The following is an 11,894-nucleotide window of genomic DNA, read 5'->3' as shown; positions in this document are numbered from 1 at the left end:
GGCCCCCTAGAGGGCGCACGGGGCCTCTCAGGTGGGAAAATGCAATTCACAAAAGGCCTTTCAAATCTAGGCCTCTGCGTTTTGAAAAGTGCGTAGTAGGGCCTCTGTCCTCGGTGCTGATCTGTCCATTAAGGATTCAGTCCCTTCTGTCTCTTGTCTTCTAGGAGTAATGGAGTCTAAAGAGAAACAAGTGTTAAAAAATCTCAGCGAGGAAAACAACCATCAGGAAAATGAAGAAAAGGATGAGAAGGAGCAAGATGCTAATAAAAGGGAGCCCTTGGCCCTCCCTTTGGAAGCTGGTGAATACTTTGTGCCTAGAGGAAATCGTAGGCGATTCCGTGTTAGGCAGCCCATCCTGCACTATAGATGGGACCTGATGCACAGGCTTGGAGAGCCACAGGCAAGGATGAGAGAAGAGAATATGGAAAGGTTTGGGGAGGAGGTGAGACAGCTCATGGAAAAGCTGAGGGAAAGGCAGTTGAGTCATAGCCTGCGTGCAGTTAGCACTGACCCCCCTCACCATGACCATCATGATGAGTTTTGCCTTATGCCCTGAATCCTGATGTTTTCCTTGAGGTTAACAGAGGAACCCCTGCTTCCTAAACTTACGTATTTGTGATGAATTTGTTGTGAACCTTTTGATGTTATTTGTATCTTGTGGGTCTCCTGGTACCAGCTTCTAGTTGAATGTTGTGTGTTTGACCCGGTTTGTAAGTTTCTGTCAGCAGGGGACTTTTACATATTGCATGGAAAGATGCTCATTATTATATTGTGAAGTTAATAAAGCAATTTAAAAAAGCATCCTTTTTTACTTAATATATGTGAATAGATATAGTTATATAAAGTAAATAGTGTTGCTTTCTTTGTGTTGGAATTCTAAGGGATTTTTATTTTTATCCATATTTTCACATTTTTGCAAAGATTACATTATTTATTGAGTTTAATTACCCTGTAAAAGTAATATGAGCACTTACGAAACACTTGTTACAGAATCTCAATTTTAGCTCACTTTTGGGATCTGTTATTTAGAAATAAAAGAGACATCTCTTTAGAGGTAATTTATCAGTAATATGAAGATAATAATCATCTCCATGGTTGCTGTATGGATCAGATGAAGTAATAAGTTTCTGAGCTTTCTCCAAATTTTCATTTAAAAAATTTAGAAAATAAATGTAATGGTTACTATGTGACAAAAGAAAGAACTACAGTTTGAGCAAGGAGGGGGGACAGATGGCATAGAAAGTGCACTGTGATTAGAAGTGATTATGAGTAAACATTTAAAACATGAAGCCACATTTATGCTTCCAATGAAAATGGAGTAAGAGGAAGTGTATTTACTTCCTAACTGAAGCATCTAGAACCTGAACAAAATATATGAAACAATAGTTTGCAGGTATTAAACATCGGTGAAGAGCAAATCTGAAAGGGGGAGTAAATAACATACACCTTATAATTGTTCACAACTTACTGCATATTATAGGATTCATAATGTGGAAATAAATGTAAGTCAATAACCAAAGGCCAGAAGAAGAGAAATATAAGTATGTGATTGTAAGTGTGTAGTCTATGCATTTAATACAATTCAGAGATCCTGATACATTAAATACTTATGGTATACCCCCTAAAACAACCATTAAAATGTTAAAGCTAATAAGACACTGTATGAGATAAAATAGAGTCCTCAAAATGTTAGGTAGCAGCAATGAGAACCAATAACATAGCAGGGTCACACGGTTTCTCTGAAATTGCCTTTAATGAACAATCAAGTAACTTGTAGAACAATAACAGGTGTACTAGTCCTGAGAATAAACAAGTGGAAACAAAGGGAGTCCATTAAGAAATACTTCAAGAAATCAAGAACAATGGGGCTAACTCCTGTCAGGGTCTACTGAGGTCATTGTATAGTTGGGATTTATGGCCTTAGGTTTCTCAGTGTATTTCAGAAAGGAAATTTCATTAATGGCACAGGTGCACTAGGATGAAGTCTGTCCAGTTATTGACCCCAGCACCTGTAGCAACATGAAATTTATTTGTAGATGAAGCCCCACCCCCATAGGATGGCCACAATCACAGTTCTGTAGAGGACCAACTAGGGTCAAAAACTCCCCCACTGTATATAAAGAAGGAGATGAATATCTGATTGGTAAAGACTGCAGAAGGTGGAACCCAGTTCTGATGTAAGCATCAAACAGTAATAAATTTGGAAACAGCATTGTTTTCTTTGATGTTCTCTGCTCGGAAACGGCCCACGGCCCACTCTCTGGAGTGTGTTTTGCTTGAGCCTTATTTCACTTATAGTAAAATGCTATTCCATGGCTTTTGGTGTCTTGACTTCAAATTTGTTTCATTGGAACATAAGAACTGAGGTTTGGAGCTTCAGCTCCCCACTCTCCTGTGACAAAAATACTCAGTCAAAAATATTACAGGAAAAAGAGAACACAGAGTAGATGGGACAAATGGAAACAAATCACAAGTTGGTTGAATTAAGTCCAAACATACCAATAATTACGTTAATGTAAATGGTCTATAAACACCTCAATTATAAAGCAGAGATTGTCAAATTCAATATAAAAGAGTAACACAATTATATGCTGTCTATAAGAATCCTATTTTAAATTTAAAGATACAAATTGGTTACAAGTAAAATGATTGAAAAGATGAATAATTTAATCAAAACTTAAATATTTGTCTATACTGATATAAAACAATAAATTATAGAGCAGAGAATATCAGGAATAAATGGGGTCAATACATAATTTTAAGTGGCAAATTTGTCAAGAAGACAGTAATCCTAAACATTCACATAGTACAATGCTTCAAAATAAATGAAGCAAAAATTGCCAGGCACAGTGGCACATGCCTGTAATCCCAGCGGTTTGGGAGGCTGAGGCAGGAGGATTGAGAGTTCAAAGCCAGCCTCAGCAACAGTGAGGCACTAAGCAACTCAGTGAGACCCTGTCTCTAAATAAAATACAAAATAGGGCTTGGGATATGGCTCAGTGATTGAGTGCCCAGCCAAAATCCCCAGTAATCCCCCACAAAAAAAAATACATGAAGCAAAAATTCATAGAATTGCAAGGAAAAATAAACAATCCAAATAAAGTCAGATATTTCAAGTGTCTCTAAAAAACTGATAGAATGAGTATTCAGAAAATCAACATAATTCAATAATAACACCAACCTGTCTGACCTAGTTGATGATTGCAAAACTTGCAACCAAAAATAGTAGTATATATATTTGTTTCACATGCACATGGAATATTTACCAAGGTAGCCCGTATTCATAGCCATAAAATAAGTTTCAACAATGTTAACAGGATTGAAATTATAAAACCTGTGTTCTCTGAGCACAATGGAATTAAATAAGGAATCAGTAAGAAAAAGATCTCTGGAAAAGCCCCAGTTTTAAAATTAGGAACAAACGACACATATAAATATCCCATGGCTCAAAGAAGAAATGAAAAAAAGAAATTAATTGGGGATACAGCCCAGTGGTAGATCACTTGCGTAGCATGTGTAAGGCCCTGGATTCAAAAGCCAGAGGGCGGGGGGAGGAGAAATAGAAATTATAAGGTACTTTTACTTTTAATTGCATGGAAATGAAAACACAACATACGATAATTTATAGGATATGGTAAAAGAAGCACATAGAAATTTGTAGAACTTAATATATACATAAGAAAAGAAGAAAGCTGCCAGGTGCAGGGGCACTCTCCTGTAATCAGTCACAGAGACTCGGGAGGCTGAGGCAGGAGGATTATAATTTCAAGGCAGCATGGAAAAGTTAGTGAGATCATGTCTTAAAAAAAAAAAAAAAAGATCTGGGAATGTAGTTCAGTGGTGTGATGCTTCTGGGTTCAATCGATCCCCAGTACCACAAAAAGTGAGAGAGAGAGAGAGAGAGAGAGAGAGAGAGAGAGAGAAGCCCTACAACTGTTAAATAAATGAAATTTTTATTTAAAATACTTCTTTCAAAGACACTATATTGAGATGGCTTTACTGGTAATTCTGCCAAACATTTAATGATGACATACACTAATTAGTTATGTAAAAATCTTCCAGGAAGTTGAAGAGGAGGGAATATTTCCCAACTTCATTTATGAGGCTAGAATTACTCAGATAATTAAGCCAGACAATTGCATTACAAGGAAAGATAATTAGAAATCAATCTTCCTCGGGATCATATATGCAAAGATCATCTTTTTTTCCTTCTTTCCTTTCTCCAGTGACAGGATTGAAAACAGGGCTTTATGCATATTAATCAAGTATTCTGCAAAAGAGTACACTCCCAGTCTTGTGCAAAAATTTTTAAAACGTCAGTAAATGCATTTATGACTACTCAAAGTTATCCCCACTATTATGTATGACTATAATGCATTAACAAAATATTTTTAAAAGGCCCCCCAAACAAAAAAATAGTAAAATCAAATTCAATAATATATAAAAATGCAATACATCATGACCAAATAAGTTCTATCACAGGAAGCCAAAGTAGGGTTAATATTTGAAAAAAAATGTAATTCACTACATTACATACTGAAAAATAAAAACCATGTGATCATCTCGACCAAGAGTACAAAACAACATTTGCTAAAATTCCAAATCCTTTAGTGATTAAGATACTTAGCAACCATGAATAGGTAAAATACATCCCCTGACCAAAAAAAAAGTATATATAGAAATATACATAATGTGTGTATAAAGACTAAATATTTTTCCCCTCTTGCAATGAGGCATAATAAAGAATCAGTGAACTTGAAGACAGGTCAGTTGACACTATCTAGTCTCAGCAGAATAAAGAAAAAAAAGAATGTAAAGAGGCAAAGAGTCTTCTATAATGCCATCAAGCATCTCAACATAATATGAGTTCCAGAAGAGAATGGAACAAAGGAATACTTGAAGAAATAAGAGCTGAAAACTTTCCAAAATTTTTTAATTAATTTATTTACTTTAGAGCAGAATGCATTTTGTTATATAGTACACAAATGGAGCACAACTTCTCAGTTTTTTGTTTGTTTGTATTGTGGTGCTGTGGATTCAACCCAGGGCCTTCTGCATGTGAGGCAGGCACTCTACCAACCGAGCTATGTCCTTAGCCTCTTGGGCAAACTTCTCATTCCTCTGACTGTACGTGGTTCAGAGTCACTCCACTAGTGTAATCATACATGCATATGGGGTAATAATATCTGTGTTGTTCTACCATTCTTCACATCCCCTCAACCCTACCCCTCTCCACACCCCTCTCCAAATTTGTTAAAACACATGAATCTACACACCCAAGAAACTCCATGAACTCCAAGTAGGATAAATGTAGAGATACACACTTGGATATAATAATCAAACTTTTAAAAGACAAGGAAAGATAAACTTCAAGACAGAGGCCACAAAATACATATAAGGGATAAGGGCTCCTCAATAAGATTAGCAGCCAATTTCTTTTTTTAATGTTTTTTTAGTTGTAGATGGACATAATACCTTTATTTTCTTTATTTAATTTGTTCATGTGGTGCTGTGGATAGTACCCAGTGCCTCATGCATGTTAGGCAAGGGCTCTACCACTGAGCCACAACCCTAGCCCCAAGATTAGTAGCCAATTTCTCAATACAAACTTTGGAAATCAGAAGGCAGTAGGATGATAAATTTGAAATGCTGAAACAAAGAAAACCAGTAAACAAAGAATTCTATATCTAGCAACCATGTATAGAACTGTCATTTTAAAATTAGGGAGAAATCAAGATATTTCATATAATCAAAATCAGAGTTCACTAACACTGAACCAACAATATGATAAAGTGCTAATGGAAGTATTTCAGGTTGAAATGAAAAGACATAGGTATCCATAAAAACCAGTGTTTTCACGATTCTGGTTTGAAACTCCTTTTTTTCCTCTATATGAAAGGATAAATGTATAAAACAGCAATGAGAAAAATATTCAAGATCTGAAAAATACTTGCAACAAGAGAATGAATCAGTAATTAAGAATTCAGTAAAATTATATAATACAATATAACCACACACAAAAGTTATGTTTCTATAAACCAACAATGAAAAAAAAAGAGAATTAGAAAACACATTTACTTACAAAAACATTGAAAAGAATAAAACACTTAGAAATCAGCTTCGTCAAGGTCTATGACTTAGCTAAAACTATGAAATATTCCTGTGAAAAAAATTAAAATAATGCTATGAATTTGGTGTGGCTTGTTTCCCAGGTTTTCAGGTGTTGGAAGCTTGTTCCATGGTGTGGTGTTGTGGCAAAATGATGTGGAACCTTTAAGGCATGCGACCAAATAAGATGTTCTTAGGTTGTGGGGGGAGCTGCCCTCAGAAGTAGCTCTCATGGGACACATGAGCTCTTGCAAGATCAAGTTATTATAAAAGGAAGCACAGCTCCTGAATTGCTTTTTCGGCTTCCTGTTTGGCAATGTGATTTCTTATTCCTGTACATGCTCCTGCCACTGTGATACCATTGGTCATGAGGGTTTAACCAGAACAGAGCTGATACTGGTGCCATACTTCTGAACTTCCACAACAGTGAAATAAATGATATCTTTCCTTCATAAATCTTTTTCTTCATAAAGTTGCCTCAGATATACAGACTAATATAGACTTTAAATGAATTAAATATGTTACACATTTGTGAATCAAAAGGCTTAATAACATTAAGATTACAAAATCATCCAAATTGTTTTACAAATTCAATGTGATTACTATCAAAATCCAAATGACTTTTTTTGCATAAATAGTAAATAAATAGAAAACATAAATAGAAATAGAAAGGAAAAAATAGAAATACAGAAGAAACAAAATCAAAATAGAAATGTTAATACTAAAATTCATATGGAACTACAAGGATTTGTGTTTGTGTGTGTGTTTGCACCTGCAACATATATTCTTAATCTTTAATGATTGGTAAAATGCATCAATTGACAAAGTTTTGTGGACCTAATCAGTACTGGGGTTCAAAGGACAGATATTTCTGGGGATCTTCCTAAACTTAAACATGGTATTTCCTATAATCTTATGAAAGTATCTAAATATAAGATAGTGAAAAAATTAACTACATAGCCTTGTCTAAATCTTTCATAGTAATAGAATCCATTGCTCTAAACTATCCCATAGTGGGCATAGATACTCTGACACAACAAATAATTAAATTAAATCTTTGACACTTACAAATTGGTTTGATAAAATGGTACCCATGGACTGCCAGTTAAAATAGCTAAGATGGTTCAATGTGAATTAAAACAGGGACTTTAAGGATTAAAACCTATAAGACCTAATTAATGGATGGATAATTATCTCCACTGCTTCTCCATTTGTACCCCAGTTTTGTCTCTTCTTAAACCTAAAGAAAAATAAATGAGAACTTGGTATAGACTACCACAACCTTGATGCTGTGGTCCCATCCTTTAATGCTCCTATATCCAATATACAATATTATTAAAACTACTTTTAACTGTCAACAACTGGTAAATATTTTACCATTATACCTTTCACTAGTATTATCTATTCAGCAACTACTTTAACAGCCTCTCAGCTGCAGTTTGCCTTCAATTTCAAGGAATGCAGTATACATTTTACTAGATTTCCCATGAGGTAATTCACAACTTTATCATCACAATCTTTATAGTTAAGATATTAAATGCAACCACCTTTCTTCAGTTATACAAGTATGGTATTATGTCAATAACATCTTTCTCCAAGGAAGTTCATTTGATACATTCATTAACACCAAAAACATTTATCTTTTCATCCTTTTGGATTCTGGAAGCAAGATATTCCTCATTTAAAAGTTTCACTTAATCTCACGAATGCTTCTTTTACAAACAAGCTCATTTTATTTTTTATTTAAAGTTATATATATATATATATATATATATATATATATATATGGTTGTAGTTGGACACAATACCTTTATTTTAGTTATTTATTTTCTTTATGTGGTGCTGAGGATCGAACCCAGTGCCTAGCACATGCTAGGCAAGTACTCTACCACTGAGCCACAACCCCAGCCCAAACCAGCTGATTTTAAATTGGAGTTTAAAGGGAGTTGTTCAAGGAAACCATTATGTCTTTCAGCTACCTGGTACCCACTGGAGCATTAAGAGTTCTATAAGACACTTTTTCCAAGAGTCCAGCATTATACATTTTGTGTATAATGGTTACTGTTAGTAATGTCCAGAACTCCAAAGAGAATGAGGAATGTCCCAATGAGACCTGGTATTATGACCTTAGTGTATGTAGACATGTGATCATATTTATGAAACCAGACAACTCCTCTGTATTTAGTCAGGTTTCCATCAGTATAAAGAAATAACTGACGCAGGCCACATATGGAATAATGACAGTTTATTTTGACTCATTGTTCTGGACATTTAAATTCAATATCAGGGGGCCCCCCAATTGGTTTGGCCTCTGATGAGGATGGCATAGACATTGGCAGAAGTACATGTCAGAGTAAATGGTCACATTACAAGGCAGGAAGTGGGTGTGGGGGGAGGAGAGACAACCAGGAATCTCATGATCATTTTGGAGAGCATACCTTCAATAACCATAGGAACTTGCCTCTAAAAGGTCAACATCTCCTCCCAACAGTGCAGTCTTGAGGGCCAAGCATCTTTGTATGGATTTTTGGGAGACACTTAACATCAAAACCACAGCACCCTTCTTGAAAATAATACAGGCTGGGGGGAAATCAACCTCAAGAAACAAAAGCCTATCAAGTGTAACTACACACAATTCTTTTGGATATTGATTTTGTTACTATTGGCCTGAGTGTTTTCATTGACTTGCAATCTGGAGGGCAAACTCTTAAAATAAGTCATTGTTTCAACCAAATATGGCAGGGGCTGGCATTGTGGCTCAGTGGTAGAGCACTCGCCTAGCACGTGTGAGGCCCTGGGTTCGATTCTCAGTGTCACATAAAAATAAAGATATTGTGTTCAACTACAACTAAAAAATAAATATTCAAAAAAATATGACAAAGCTGCAGATTAGCCACCAAGATTGGCCAATACATACACTATAGCCACAACACATTATTTGTTTGTCAAAGCTAATCAAACTGACATCTGAAGCAAGAGGTCCGTAGTAACTGGCTAAATTGTAAGGGCTGACTAGAGGTTAATATTAAAGTTCCAACTATGCCTATGGATATTTTATTTAATTTTTTATACTGGGGATTGAACCCAGGGGCACTTTAACTACTGTGTCACATCCCCAGACCTTTTAATATATATATTTTTTCAGACAGGGTCTTGCTACATTGCTGAGGCTGGACTCAAACTTTGCCATCCTCCTGCCTCAGCCTCCTGAGTCACTGGGATTACAGGCATGTGCCACTATGCCCGACCCCATGGCTATTTTAAGTAGTAAAAAACATGAAACCACATTAACAACATACCTCTAAATATATAAATATATTATTTAAAACCTATTTACAGCAGAATTTCTCTCAATCCTTCTGGGAAAAAAAACCTTAGACTTTTGGGAACTTTTAGAATTCGCCCCCCACTTAATTGGGCTGAGATCACCACCCCATTAGTGCCCATATCTTGCCTTTCCTAAAACACTGACAAAATAGACATGAGAAATTTATTGCTTTTCTTTTTGATATTAGACATTCTATTGTTTCCTGAATTCATTGCTTACTTAGCCCATGATGTTTGTATTTATTCACTTCTATACTCTGCCTAAAGGGAAATCCAGTAGAGGTTAATACTGTTGGCATTACTATGAAAATTAATAGAGAACATTGCTTCTTTTTCCCTCAGGAGACAACTGACTCTTCACTTCTTGATTGCCAGGTGAGAGACTTTCTATTCCAGCACTTTTCCCCACTCCTTCCCCTTCATCTTTCTACCAGTTAGCTCCTGCCTTACCTATACAACCATGACCACCACAGCTATTACCTTTTGTTAACTTACAAACAAATACCATAAAATTTTGCATCTATTTAACTGAACCATCTGTTCATTCCTTCCAGCAATATAATGTTTGGACCTGTCACCTTGACCCAATAAATCCACCAAGAAATGATTATCACAAAATATATACAATTAATATTGATAACACATTTTATAACTCCACCAAAGATACTGTTAGAAATGCTGAAAATTTCAACTATATTTTCTGCCTAATGTTATATAAGTAGGAAACTTATTTACAGCTGGCTTCCAAAGACTCCTCATACTTTAACATGTTTTCTTTCTTTTTATTCTCATAATAACATATTTTCAGGGCTACTTAATACCCCAAATAATTGGACTTAAAATGGATGTAAAGGTATCCAGGGGATAATTGTAATATATTTCTATATTAATTCTGTCTAATTGCAATTTTGAGGCCTTGGCTAGAGGCCTGTCAGTTCTTCTTGGGAAGCTGATTAACTCTATACTCCAAATTTCTTCCCTTATCCAGTTCTCACCCTCTGGGCCATTATGCACCAGCCCTATTTGCTCAGGGCCCAGATACCAGACAGCTAAGGATAGACTCTATACCCTGGAGCCTGATAAATTATTAAAATTAGCCAATCCATAGAGAGGCAGTAGAACCTAGTTGAAGACCCACCACATGCCATACATAAGTAATTCTTTACAACTCCAGCTGTTATTCAGATATAACTCCAATGGCAGTCCTAACTGGCAGCCTTCTCTAGTTTGAAGCTGTAAGTAACAAAAAGTCCTGAATTTTATTTTTCCACATGACAGTATAGTGTTTCCTGCCATCAAGAATCTTAAAATCTTAAAAAAAAAATCACTCCTTGGATTCTAGGGTTGTAGCTTAGTGTGAGGCATTGGGTTTGATCCTTGGCACCACATAAAATAATAAATAAATAAAATAAAGATAGTATGTCCATCAACAACTAAAATATATATTAAAAATACTCCTTGCTCACATTGTATATAAAAACAAACTCAAAATGTGCCAAAGACCTAAATATAACAACTTAAACCATAAAACTCTTAGAAGAAAACAGAGGAGAAAATCTTCAAGACGTTGGATTTGGTGATAGACTTTTAGAAATGATATTCAAAGCATGGACAAAAGAAAATAGATACATTAGTTTTCTCAAAAATTAAAAATAAACTTTTGGTATTGAAAGACATTATCAAGAAAGTGAAAAAAGTCTACAGAATAGGAAGAAATATTTGCAAATAATATATCTGATAAGGGTTGCATACCCCAAATGTATACAGAACTCTTACAATTCAACAATGAAAAGGCAAACAACCAATTTTAAAAATGGGCAAATGACTTGAATAGATATTTTTTCAAGGAAATTATACAACTATCAAATAAGCACATGAAAAATATGCTCAAAATCATTATTGGTTGGGAAAATGCAAATCAAAACTACTTTTCACCCAGTAAAATGATAAACATTAAAAATTGGAAATTAAAATCGTAAAGATATGGTAAAATTGAAATCAAATATACATTGCTGGTAGGAATGCAAATTATTGAAGCTGCTATGGAACACAGTTTGGTGGTTCCTCAAGAATGTAAGCACTCATAGCTTTATACCCAAGAGAAATAAAATCATACACCCACACAAAATCTTTTACATGAATATTTATGGCAGCATTATTCATGACAGTCAAAAGTTAGGAACAACCCAAATATCCATTAATATGTGAATAGATTAAATATAATGTGATATATATATATATATATATATATATATATATATATATATACACACACACACAATGAAATATTATTCATGCATAAAAAGGAATGAAGAATTGTATAGTCTACCATGTGGATGAACCTTGAAAATATTATGTAGAATAAAAGAAGCCAGACAATATTTCAATTTATATGAAATATCCAGAATAGGTAAATCCATGGAGATAGAAAGCAGATTAGTTTTTGCTAGGGACCAAGA

At 34.9% G+C, this 11,894-nt stretch overlaps 2 protein-coding genes across 4 annotated transcripts in view; one reads left to right on the top strand and one right to left on the bottom strand.

Annotated features, from left to right (window-relative positions):
* Positions 1-11,894, top strand: part of LOC107156063 (protein BEX1-like) — a 133,399-nt gene that overhangs the window by 1,908 nt on the left and 119,597 nt on the right. The window contains exon 3 of one of the 2 annotated variants that reach the window (XM_015502111.2): positions 400-408. Coding sequence is in view for 1 of the 2 variants with exons in the window: in XM_048797290.1 (XP_048653247.1) it covers positions 170-408 (239 nt within the window). In the remaining variant the exon portion in view is untranslated. Of the gene's footprint in view, positions 1-123; positions 409-11,894 lie in introns of both variants that reach the window. The other variant, XM_048797290.1, reaches the window with a different exon arrangement.
* The window catches only part of Bex3 (brain expressed X-linked 3), a 163,777-nt gene that overhangs the window by 109,123 nt on the left and 42,760 nt on the right, over positions 1-11,894 (bottom strand). The gene's annotated exons all lie outside the window — the stretch shown is intronic.

This window comes from Marmota marmota, unplaced genomic scaffold (assembly GCF_001458135.2).
Source record: "Marmota marmota marmota unplaced genomic scaffold, marMar, whole genome shotgun sequence".
NCBI lineage: Eukaryota > Metazoa > Chordata > Mammalia > Rodentia > Sciuridae > Marmota > Marmota marmota.
This window is presented reverse-complemented; position numbering and strand designations above follow the sequence as displayed.